Here is a 13,064-nt window from a genome sequence, read left to right as displayed (position 1 = left end):
AAATGGCTCGCTGGCCCATTTTGGGCGGTCCTTTTTGGCGGGAGACGGCAACTGCTGCAAGATGGCGAAAGTGTGTTACAGCTAGTGACGAAGGTGCCGCACCTTGACATCTCTATCGAAGGCAGCACGGGGCCAGTAAATATAAAATAGGCAACAGCAACCATACACACACAAAATTGGAACGAGTGGCATTATTTGCATGATATATAGCGCCGAAACTGGAGCACCGATCGCTTTCGGACGGCGCGAAAGCATCGGAAACAATGGGTGCTAAAAAAGAACCTAGGTCAGGAAAATAGCGCCCAACCAGAGTACGGGTCTCTTTCTCTCGCCCACTCGCTCTCTTTCTTTCTTTGTGGCTACGATTGGGCAACCACGAGCCAAGGGAGGCACATGTGAAAATCACTTGTCACAACACACACTCACCTCGGCCACCGGTGGCGCCAAAGAGTCACCCTTGATGGGTCGGCACCGAAAAGAAAATATCTACCTCGCGAAGTGCGGTTAATTGGCACAGAAGAAAAAAAAATATCGTTTCCCCCATTTTCCGATGGGTGGCCGTTGCGTTTGTCATGGTTTTTTTCCGAGCTCTCCCACCCCACCCATTGTAACGGCGGCTTATTTGCTGCTTCGGAGCATAATTTATTCACCAAACATGGCACACTTTTGCACGCCCGCCGACGGAAGTCACGAGGCAAGGAGCTTTTAGGTGCTGTTCAATTCTACTCGGTCAGGGTGGAATGAGAGATATGCAGACCTGGATGTGGATTAAGGTTGGATTTCGTTTATGCCCGGTTTGGTTGCTTCGCTTTAGTGGAAAGTATTTCGATCATATAGTTCATCATAATGTGAGAAAACAGTAGAAACATGAATGATTTACAATTATGTAAACGAAAAACATAGCAACAGGTCTTCAAATTTTATTTGAATAATGATGGGGAGTATCCACCCACACATTATGCTGTTATATAGGTTCTGCTGTAAGCCTTCTTTAACTCGGAAAATTATACCGATCTTGGAATTATGCAGGACTTGTGCAAAAGCCATAGAGCTAGGCACTAAAATAGCCTTTGATCATCACTCCTAATCCAGTTTAGAAACGCATGAAACCTTTGATCTTTGATGGTGGCACCATTAGACCTCTTTGACCTCTGTTGTCCAATGAGAAGCTTTCGATTTTTGAGTAGGGTACGAGCGCATATCATTTTCATAACTGGTCAATATCTTATTACATCAACAACGACAACATCTTTATCGTATAATTCTTTTTATGAAATTAACCATTTACAAAACAAAACAATATATTTGTTAAACATTTACCAGTGTTCGCATATTCGTAATCACCTTGCACAACAAATCCCCAGATGTACCTCGGCCCATGTGCCAAATTCCAGTATCCCACAATCGCGAAGACACCCCAACCAAACGCTGGGGAGTTTCGAACGTTTCTCATCATAATCCGACCTCCTCGGACTAACCTCGTTTTTGGGTGATAAACGAATAAAAAGCCGCTACACAACCGGACGAACATTAATAGAGGCCAAAGAAACGCACGTCTGCGACGATGTCAAGGTGCGGTCCAACGTCAACCTCCACTGTGGAGGTGGTTTAAAACGTTTCGTGACAAAAAAAGGAAGATTAAGCATGAGATTTTCGCTGCGTTTTCGACACACCGCGTGTGGCTGATTGCGTAGGCTGAGCTTCGTCTCCGTGAGCTGCATCTCAACATGCGCTCGATGCTTCTGCCAGCTGATAATTTGTCTGCCAATTCGCATATTTTTCCGCCAGACATGCACCGGGCGGCTGTTGCATCGTCCTGTTGCGAAGGGAGAAAGCATCACGAAAAGTACGTTGGGCACGTTGCACAATTGCTCTTTCTCTCGCTCTCTCTCCCAACAGATTCGCTTGTCGGGCATGTTCCAGACGGTTTTGTTACGGGTGTGGGCACAATTTCCTGCTCTTCCATGACCTGGCGGCGAAACGAGCCATTTCTTGCGACCCCCAGCCGTTGGTGCCGGGACTCCACGCGTCTCGAAACCGGCAGAGACATATAAATGTAAAACAGAAGTAGCGACAGAAAAAAAAATATTTATATACAATCGAACGCCAGGCCCAACCGACCGAGCAGACAGCTGCGCGAAAATCGAGGCGAAAGCAAAAGGTCTACCCAAAAAGCCACGGCCGCCACTTTTCGTACCACGCGTGTGTGCCTGCGCGCGCGCGCGACCTCAAAAAGGAGCACGAGGCGCAGAGACAATGGAGAAAAACGCGCGAAACGCAGCATAAAAAGCTGCGACGGTGGCGACGAAAGAGAAACGCACGCATCTTTGCGTGATCTGAAGCGAGGAGGTCTGAGGTGTGCGTTTCGGCGACCCAAATCGATGGTGGAATGGTCAGAATCGAGGACCTCCGGCGGCACGACAGGAACTAAAGTGCGCGACCTCAAGACCCACACACAAAGTGCGTGATCGCGGCCATTATGTGTATGTGTGTGTGCACCAGACCTTGTGGAATGGGGTGTTGAAAGGAAGACTACGGCTTATGTTGGGCATGTTGGAGACTGGTTCAGTCCGTTATCTGGAGGAATGATGCGAAACGTGCTGCATGGTGCGTGTGTGCAGGGGGTCAGCAAATCGATGGAAGCGATGGCACGTGTTGATTGTACCTTGTAGGTCCAGAAGGAAAAAAGAAAGATCCTAGAGAAGTTGCAACACCGGAAAATATACTGTGCGAAAGCTGAGGTTATTTTGCACGAGCAGAGTGTTAGAATCAGAAAGTAAAGGCGTTTTTGTTTCAGAATTAAAATTTAAGACAACTTATCACTAAGGATCGTGAATCTTTAGATTTATGCTTCGATATGAGACTTAGTTGAAGGGTACATTATGCATACATCATTTCGAATTCAATTGGGAGCTTTAAATGAGCGATAAAACATAATTCTCCAAAGGCATTTTAAGTCGAAAAAAAATATATAAACGCCAATCCTCGCTCAAGCATCTACGCACGCAACACGCATGTCCACTTATGTTGCCGAACTTGACGTGCGCTGACGCTCACGCATTTTACTACCAATTTGACCCCTATCGGAACCGCTCGAGTCGCGTCTCGAGCAGGAAGGCTTAACTGGTGGACACCCGTATCGCTAACCCACCAGCTAGAAGTATCTCTCCAAACATCGCCACCAGCAAGAGGAGGTCGCATTTTTTACGATCGTCAAAAAAGCATCGCCTCCTTCGAACCGAACCGACCTCAGGCACCGTTGGGCGGTTTCACAATGCTCTCTCTCTCTCGCTACAATCCATCGCCAAACCCATCGCCGGATCGTGAAACCATCGTCGCCTCCGTTTAAGGGTCAACATATCGGGCTAGCCCCGGACAGGTCAACAAAGACCCCCCCACAACAACGACCTGAACAGCCGGGACAATATAAGGCAAACAGAAAACTACAGTTGCTCGTCCACCGCACCGCGACCCTAAAGCTGACCAACTGGCCTAAAACGCAGGCGGGAGGCATTAAGACGAAACCGAAAAACGAGGAAAAAAAAGAAGCCTCCACAAACGACTTAGAAATCAACATACCACGCGCGGGCCCAGAGCAAGATGGGCGAGATGTTTGTTGCGGCAAGAGCGCCATCGCGCGGCGTGGAGGTCCATCTCGATCTCGATGCCATTTGGAACGACCGAAGTACCTTGAATAGATAATTAGAGGGAAAACCTTGGGCCACGGTCCGATTGTTTGGGCCGCACGACCCGTTTACGGCGCAGGGCACTAGTGTAATTGAAAGTTTTTTTTTTCTTCTTCAGTTTACCTACAAGAGCATCTTAGCAACGGCAATCACACGGCCAATGTGCGGGTGAGATGGATCTTTTACATTCAGCTCGAAGCATGGGTGTATGAAGCTGGAGAAATTAGCATTTTGGAAAATCGAAAAGAAAATCGCACCGAGCGGACTTTGCGAGTTCGCTTTGCCAAGCGCAGGGAAACGAGATCACGAGTTCGTGGAGAGTGCGTTAAATCACTTATCGTGATCAAGACCTGATGATTCATCAAACTTCACCCGGCAAGCGGTTCGAGAGATGCACCACGCAGCAGCTGCGCTTTCGTTGTAGGTTTCGCGCGATTCCGTGCGGCTTTCTCACACACCCTACGCGTTCCTGAAGGCTTCTCCACACCTGGACCGATGTCGAAAACCTTCACGATGGCGAGCCCTTCCGGTGGGCCCCCAACGTGCCACGCGTCTCCCCATCGGTTGTGGTGTGCTAGGGATCGAGAATCGTCAACGCGTAGTTAAAAGTAGGTCACCTTTTATAGCGCACACCTTGAGACCATCGTGGGGTGACGGTTTGCGCCCGACGTTTGCTCTCGTTTCGTCCTCTTTCTTTGCTGCCTCTTTGGTGCCCTTGTTGGGCGAGTGTCTTGAAGCGAAAAGGGTTCGATTGGGTTTTACTTTCCATCCCGATCACAACACCCTGTTTTCCCTGTGTCCGTTTTGCGTTTCGTTTCCCGGGCTCTGTTGGAGGTTATAACCGTGCTTGTGTGTGATCGAAAGCAAGCCTGTGAGTCTGTAGATGAACGGGTGGGCGCTAACACATTCACATGGCTTTTTTTATCAAATGATACAAGCATATTTTTGCGGAACTATTTCATTCGTACAATCGAAAGAGAAATAGGTTTGACCTAAACATACAATACCTTTTTACGACTCCGCCTCTACCAATGAATTCAGCAATCAATCACGCTGAAATTGCATCGAGCTATTGATGAAATGGGAGAACGCAATCCATCAATCGGCTATTCCCGGTGCGGTTCGAGTGACCGATGGAGCCTTCCCAACAGAAAATGGGTCATGACGGATGAGTGGACAAAGGAAAAAAAGGACAGGTTGATTGTGCTGCCAAATGTATCGCGAAATTTGAGCAAAATTGCATAAAAAAGGTTACACCACAAAAAAAAGCTGAATACTAACCACAAATACGCAAGAGTGATGAAGTTCCTTCGACCGGAAATACAACCAAATGCAAAAGTTACTTCATGCTCTACTTTATCTGGAACTCCATAAACCAGAGATAAAATTTGACCGAAGTTTCGACCGCACGGACTTAAGATGGGCTAGAATTGATTGCTCTTTTTTCTAGGTCACAAATCATCGTTCCAATACGGTTTCCCGGGAGGAAATCTCTTTCCCTCTCAAACCAGCTTCACCATCCTGGCTGCGTGTCAGTGTTGGTGGTTCTAGTGTCGTGTAAACGACTTCGTCCCGGATCCATCCATGCCACGGTTGACCCAATTTGGAGCTACTCCAGATTGTGTAGTGAATTTTAATATCGATTAAATACCAATTCTTTGATATCTTTGAAATACCATGTAGATATGGCTTTAGCGTTTCCAGAATATGTAAATTATAACATAAATAAAAAATATAAGTAAAAATATTTGGCCCACTTATTCTTATCAAATTATATCACATTTTTACCTAGAACTTCTAATAAAGCGTGAATATCTGAAGATATATATTAAAACCATCTCTACTGGATCAAGATCATGATGGGTATTCGCTTCCTTTTTCGCAGCATCACGCCCATGACATTCGACCGTTAATTAGCTAGTAAATTGTTCGCCCACTACACCTGCAAGGCTAATAGCCCAGTCATCGAACGCGGAACAATGCCACCCAAATGCCAATGGTCGCGAAGAAACAGATCATTGCCACCCGCTTAATATCGTTGTTTTCTTGGCGCGAGGTGAGCTCATTCATAAGATTTTTTTATACCACTCCCACCCCACCAACGCGAAGTTGATTCTTCTTTGCTCTAACCAAAACGAGCTCGAAGGAGAAAAAAAAGGTGACACTCTCCCATCGTCACGAGTACGGTCGAAGAGCCCTTATATTAAATGAAGGTCCCGCTAAAGACATTATACTTTGTCCGCGTGGCTCGAACGACCACCATGGTATCGTGATTTCCTTGCAGCAGCGAAGAGTTGCCTTCGGGGTGACATAAATGCCGTGACTCGGAAATTATCCCCAATAATGGAGGTTAGTGAGTTGGATGAATGAGCCTAAAAGGCGATACTGAAGCCAAGGGAGCTATTGCATGGAAACGAAAAGGTTCAATTCGTCTGACTTGTTAACACAAAGTCGGAATTCAATCAATTATCGGATGCACAAACCCTAGAAAACAAGAAATTCGTTTTTAAAACTGTTTGATGGGTTGATTACTTCATCAAGTAGGTAAACAGGATAGTATAGCTTACAGCTTTATTACAAGCTCGATTTGATTACAGGCAAGAAATTACAATCCCCAATCATCAAAAAGGACCACCATTTGCTAAAGAAAAAATAGCAAAACAAAAAAAAGCACGAGTAAGAGTCTGCTTAGCGTTATCTGTAATAACACAACGTGCAATATGGCGCTATCGATGGAGTCGCCTGGTGTATTTGTAATCCGAACATATTACAACCCAACGCCTTCCAATCTACCGAGCCTATGCGAGTACATAAATGACAGTTCATAAACCTACGGATTTGCGAGCGCATTTCCGCACCACTCGCATTCGGTTCGATTATTTCACCATCCCGCCGGATAACACCGAACACAGCAGGGAGGGAATTTCCCGAAATCAGGCACACAACCAACACGTATCGAATACGCCGATAACGTAATAAAAAGAGAAACCCAAAGACCGGGACGCGCACTGAGAGCTCCCTTTAGCATCCCCAAAAACAAACTCCCTCGACATTAATCGACGCATATCCCCAAAACACTATGGGGAAGAAAAATAAACGCACCCTTCTGCTGCTCTCGGTACCAGTCACACGCACAAATCCCGCGTTGAGGCGCGACTTTTCCCGCACAAAACTGAGTGACCAAACTCGGCTCCATATCATCATATCGCCCAACGTGAGAGCACAGTTTGTCAGGCACCGGGCAGCGAATGCGTGAGAGCGAAACACCCCCTCCCTGAGGCAGGGTGGGAAAAAGGGGGTCACCCCCAAGCCAGTCCTTCTTCCTGCACCCGCACAGAAGAAACCGTAAATATTGCATTGTATTTTCAAAACCCCCCCTACTCTGACCTACTGAGAGCCGGCCACAATGTGGATCATGGCCGGATATGCAATACATAATGCTGCGTTCGATTGATGATGGTGGCGAGCACGCAGCAGGAGGACGAAGGAAAACCCGAACTGAAAACTTGAACAGCGTCTCCCTTTTCCGGTGGACCTTCCCCCTTCGATGCAGGAGGGCATCCTTTCTCTCTCGTTCTCGCGTGCGCGTGTGGGGCGTTGTTTCGGTGGTTAACTTTTTTTGTTTTGCTCCACGAGAGGGCACAGGCCCGTACATATTTACTCGCCAGTAAGTCATCGTACGTACGGAAGAAGGACAGGACAGTGCACGGCGAGGTCAGGCAGGCCGGTGTGTGTGTGTGTGTGTGTTGTAATGGCTTTAGTAATCGATCGAAATTATCGTCCTCCGCACGGTAGCGCAACCAAGGCGACGTGACTGTCGGTAATCATTTGGTCGGATCGGAAATGTCATTCGCGTTCGCGATTATATTACGACGGTCGCGCGGTTGGCTTTCGGATCTATAATCGCACCCAATCCATCGCGCTGGTGGGTGATAAGTAGCTGTACGGTAATAACATTTCCTTTTGCCAACTTCTCCGCATTTCCCAGCGACAGACAACACCAGCAGCGAGCGGCTCGCTTTGCTTAATAATATCGTTTTTATTTCCGAGCACCTCGTGCCACAAATATAGCCGATGACAGAATGAAGACATTTCCGCTCCGGAAGACATGTTGCTTGATTCAGATCCCTCGCAAGCCACTTTTACTGCTGCTATAACCTAATGCTCCCTTCGTCGTTTGGCGCCAATTTGTAGTCTTGATGGTTTGCAATCTAATGCCTAGCCGTGCGGGTCCAGTTTCTGGGATACCAATTGCTCACTACTAGAATGTGTTTGGGCAAAAGGGCCTTGCGGTAATGTCTCGAGGTATGAATCGTTAACTTTGCTCCTGAATACCCTATGCAAACGATAGCGGCGCGTTACTGCATGAAGATTTAAGGAGAAGCAGCAACGCAATTTCGTCCTCCAAATAATCTCTTCCGTAACCCTAATTTAAGCGTTTAAAAGTTGCCCCAATGTCTTAGCATGCAATGTCTTTTATGCGCGATGAGAGTGCTTGTTTTGTGAATAATAGAGAGGCCGTTTGAAGCGATCTTAAACCTAGCTGCACAGTGTGGTGCTTTTAAATGCCAACACACGGTGGGATGAGCGAACGGATGTACAAATGCATTTATTTTCCTTTGCTGGCAAGAAATGACGACCTTACGATTCAATGATTTTATTTGTTGCAAAGGATATTTTATAATATTTTTCTCATTCTTAGGATCTCTCTAACGGCTTAAAACTAGTTTTAGAGAAATTAAGCCAGCTGCCAGATGAAATTGGAACAAGTAAAGTAACAATGTAACTGTAAGTACCGATAGTTATGTTTTATGTTGGAACAATTTTAAGCACGTTTTCCTCCAAATGGTTCTGAGTTTAAATAAAAATGAATGCCTCTTTGAATTAACAAAACAAACACACTTAAATGATACAAAATATATAAGCTATTTGAATTATTAAGATGTATACCCTAATTTTATAAACGAAAACAACATAAAAGGTTTCGATTTTGACATAATTGTAAAGTGCTACACATAGCAAGGATCATATGGCAGCGAAGGAGTCTATTATTTAGCTACAGATAAAAAACGAAACATCCATGGTCATGGTTGGGATTGGGATAGTTTCTATTGTGTTTGTCCTAATGTAATTAAATATGTCTATGATTCATTTTCGAGATTGATTGGTGAAGGTTAAAATACATCAAAAAATAACTAAATGCATCTTGCATGTGCTCTTAAGGTGGGCAGACTATAATTGACATTAAACGACAAACGATGTTAGAATTAAAATAAAATGGAACACATCTTAAAGAACAAAACCATCAGACTTTCTCTTCACTCTTCACAAACACTTTCCCCAACAGCTTCAAGCACAGTAAAGTCATGTAGATAAAGTACTAGGGTAAGTCAGTTCCTTGATATTGCGTACTCTTAAATGCCCTCAGCCGGGTCTGCTATCTTGCTTCCTATCAAAAGGTGTTTTTCCCCCAACGCGAACGGCGATGTTTGCCAACCCTTACGCCCTTTTACATTCTTCTCGCAACAACCCTCCCCGGTTGCAAATATTGTCATCAGTGTCGGGCTCCGGCGAGCGAACTACTGCTCAGTGTCGGCTTCCTCTTTAGCGGTCATGAACATTTTCTGGCTAAATTGCGTCACCCATGCTAGCGCGTCCGTGAATGCCTGCGGTTTGTTCTTCCAGGCAACCCCGACGTAATAGATCGGAATGCCGGCCAGGGTCAACGCCACACCCATGCCCACCTCGTAGGGCGCCACATAGCACGGTACGATCAACAGGAAGGCGCAGATGATGACAAACAGCGTCGGTACCCAGAGCGGCACCCGGATCGGTCGGTGGATGTCGGGCCGGGTGTAACGGAAGTACAGCACCGCACTGACCGACAGCATGATGAAGAACGACTCGACGATACTGCTGTAGGTGATAAGGACGTACACGTCGCTGATAAACAGATACAACAGGGACAGTGCGCACTGCAACGAGACAGCGGAAGAGAGAGAGAGAGAGAGAGAGAGAGCGAGAGAGAGAGAGAGACATGGGATAAAAAAACTGACAAACCTATGGGACCACAGAGCAGCACATTGAAGCAAAGGACGACCAACATCGTACTTGCCCAAATGTCCTGCCTCTTTCGGCATTGCGCATGTAATTGCTCACCAGAAAAACGAGGGACGGCATCGGCGTGAAGCGGTTCACATTGATATGGGACAGTATCTCGGGCATATGCCCGTTACGGGCACCCACGAAGCACATGCGGGACGATGTCATAATGTGCACCGAAAGCCCTCCAAAAGCGGCAATCGCCACCAGGATGGGCATCACAAACGCACCGTAGCCCATGGCGCGTTGGGCAAAGGTCTACAGGTAAGGGTGAAAACCAAACACCGGGCACAAGCGAGAGAGCAGCGACGAGAAGAGAGAGAGAGAGAGAGAGAGAGAGAGAGAAAGAAAGAAAATAGCTGTATCAAAAACGGCATTCCGGCAACCTGAGCGATGTCTGAGGACATCAAGCTCCAGAGCGCCTGAGCACAAAGACAGGAGCCAGAGACTTACCACAGCGATGGCGTCGGAGGCGAGAATGGCTTGGGGCGTCAGGACGGCCACGTACGCCATGTTGGCCAGCACGTAGATGGCCGTCACCAGGGGCAGGGAAATGTAAATGGCACGCGGCAGGTTCTTGTACGGATCGCGCAACTCCTCGGTCATGAAGTTGAGGTAGTTCCTACAGGGGTACGTGTCAGAAGTCAGTACAACGCCGTGCGGTTCGCAGGAACACCTGGAGTTCCCAGAGTGCACTCACCAGCCAGCGTACGAGAAGATGCCCGAGTAGAATGCGACCGAGATCTTGCCCGGATCGGTTACCGTGCCATCGAACGCGTTCTCGAAATTGTCCATACCGCCCTCGGCCATCACCATCCAGGCAACGCCGACGATGATCACCAGCACCAGGGCGCCGATCTTGGTGAACATGAACACGTTCTGCATCTTGGTCGTCACCCGCACATCGTAGGCGTTGATGTAGGTGAGGGCGCAGATGGTGACGGCGGCAAACAGCTGCAGACCTATCGTCGGCACTGAGCAGCCTGCCGCGAACAGTGGCTGGAACACGTAGCTCGCAAACGTCAGCCCCATGATGGCGTTCGTGCTTGGGCTGGAACACCGCGAACAGGCGATCGAACACGCGCATTGGAATCGATGTCCGAGCCCAAGGACATCCACCGGAGAGTAGAGAGCGAGAACATAAAACAGCACCATTAGATCACGCTTGAGCAGGTTCCGGACAACCAGAGTGCTTCTGGATCATCCGGAATCAGATATATCCGCTCTCGGTACCGACATCGGACACTTACACGAATATAACCGTCGCGTCCCAGAGGTAGAGAAACGCCGGCAGTGGTCCGTAGGCCTCATAGATGTAGGCGTAGTCCCCACCGGACTTGGGGATGGCCGTACCCAGCTCGGCGTAACACAGAGCACCGATCATCGACAGGATGCCGCATAGCACCCACACCACGAGGGACGTCCCGACCGAACCGACCTCCTGCAGGACTCCCTTCGGTGAGATGAAGATACCCGAGCCGAAAATGATGCCAAGAATAATGGCGACACCCTCGAGGAGCCCGAGCGATTTCTTCATCTGCACCTTGTCCTTCTGCTCCTTCTGGTCGGACGGTCCTTCGGCGCCCGTCGACGCCATTGATCCCGTACCAGGATCATGGTCTGCGGTGGACCCGAACTCGGTAGCTATCGAACCGTCACCAGGTGACACCAGCTGGTCCTCTGTGGGCGAGTGCAGCTCCAACACTGCCGTTCGTTGCTTCAGCGGCATCACGTGGCCTACTCGCGGACACTTGCTCTACGTGCGTACCCAGGGGAGAGGACTCCTTCGGGTGGAAGGAGAGAAAGAATGAAAGTAAATGAAGAAAAAAACATAAACACACGCTGAGTTAATGATGTCACTATACGTCTGCGGAACGGATACCGTGTTGTTCCCTATCGGTTGAATTTACAAACACACTTGCTCAAAAAGGGCACACCCGACGATGACAAAAACGTTAAAATGATCGCACCACGAACTTAGCGCAAGCTAGCTTGAGCTCTAGAATGCAAACGACCTCAAACCGGAGTGAAGTTGAACGTTATGTTGACCAACAACTGCACGCGTATAACCCAGTGTTGAATCGGAAGCGTATCACGAGTCTTTCCGGAATAAATAAGTCGCAAAGCACAAGCTTCAACAGAAAAGAACCTCCTGTAGGTTCATTTTTCAAAGCCACACGCCAAAAAGAACGTCATGCAGGGACATATTCACGCACATCAGTGATCTTCCCGAGGATCAACACACACCAAACACCGTGCGAGAACGCATCAACCAACAATGACAGGCACACGCACTAGAATCCCAAATATGACCCACGTAATTTGATAATTGCTTCTTAATCTAACGTCTTTGGGTTGTTTGTGCTAGATTCCTAGTGCTTCAGTTGACCATCAGTAACGTCCTCGACCCTTAGCATGCAGCAACATAACCAGAACTTTGGTTGGCAACCGCCAAAGAGTCACGGTGTCGCTGTCACGAGTTTGTCTTATCAGTAGCACCAGGAGAACTAGCCTTTCCGACGAGTACAAATTGATACCTAACAAACTGGACGCAACGGCGACGATAGAAGCTCACAACACGTGCGCGTACCCACAGCGAGATGCTGCTACTGGCAGTTTTGTAAAATGGTGAAGTTTTTCCAACTAAGCGCACCCTCCGGTGTCCAGTAAAGAGCAAGCTACGTACTGCGGCATCAGTACGACAACGCTGTTGAGTTTCGCCATTAACGGGTGTTAATCAGGCAGAGGACAATGTTTGTTTCTACACCTGATTTCTATCTAATTGATATGATCAAAAATGGCCCCCCCCATGGGCAGCTCTGTATACGTCGAAGGGAGCAATAGAAGAGCGACTGATGGAGGAGAACCTAACACATCTCTCGCCACTAGGCCAGTGGCTGGCACAGGTTTTTTTTCTTATTTTTTTCAACTTAGAATTTTTCACACGCCACATCCGATCGTGCCAAACACAGGGTGGTAAAAAAGTTCCCGGGCAAACATACTTCGGTCCGCAGTGAAGCGGTAAGCTAGTTGTTCCCCGCAGCCGCCATCATCCGCGAAGATGGCACGAGTGAAGGAGGATGCTAATTGCGATTCGGTTGAAGCGGTAAGCGGTTTCTATTTGTCGCTTAATTTGGCGAAGTAACTGATAATTTGGTTATCACGCGGTAGCTAACGATGCGTCACAAGGCGGAACACACGCGAAACCGGTCGATGGACGCCTAGTTGTGATTATGAATGAGCACTAGAGGTTGGCCATGGATGACCCAGAATCCT

The 13,064-nt window shown here is 47.9% G+C and overlaps 1 protein-coding gene across 1 annotated transcript; it reads right to left on the bottom strand.

Moving 5' to 3' along the window:
- Positions 1 to 9,265: 9,265 nt before the first annotated feature.
- On the bottom strand, positions 9,266 to 11,517 carry LOC128720297 (Y+L amino acid transporter 2). The gene is made up of 5 exons (XM_053813958.1): positions 11,039 to 11,517; positions 10,489 to 10,839; positions 10,242 to 10,410; positions 9,846 to 10,046; positions 9,266 to 9,661 (listed from the first exon to the last, which is right to left on the bottom strand). Exons 1-5 carry the CDS (start codon positions 11,515 to 11,517, stop codon positions 9,266 to 9,268), a joined length of 1,596 nt encoding a protein of 531 aa, XP_053669933.1.
- Between the last annotated feature and the right edge of the window lie 1,547 nt (positions 11,518 to 13,064).

The sequence above is a fragment of the Anopheles nili genome, chromosome 2 (assembly GCF_943737925.1).
Source record: "Anopheles nili chromosome 2, idAnoNiliSN_F5_01, whole genome shotgun sequence".
Taxonomy (NCBI): domain Eukaryota; kingdom Metazoa; phylum Arthropoda; class Insecta; order Diptera; family Culicidae; genus Anopheles; species Anopheles nili.
Note: the sequence above shows the minus strand (reverse complement) of the source record. Positions and strands in the feature narration are given on the sequence as shown.

Excerpts from the sequence above, each read along its gene's own strand:
- LOC128720297 (XM_053813958.1), bottom strand. The coding sequence starts at position 11,517 with ATGCCGCTGAAGCAACGAACGGCAGTGTTGGAGCTGCACTCGCCCACA. Across the intron at positions 10,411-10,488 it reads ATCTTCTCGTACGCTGGCTG|GAACTACCTCAACTTCATGA; the intron begins GTGAGTGCACTC and ends GTACCCCTGTAG. Across the intron at positions 9,662-9,845 it reads TGCCGTCCCTCGTTTTTCTG|TGCGCACTGTCCCTGTTGTA; the intron begins GTGAGCAATTAC and ends GTCTCGTTGCAG.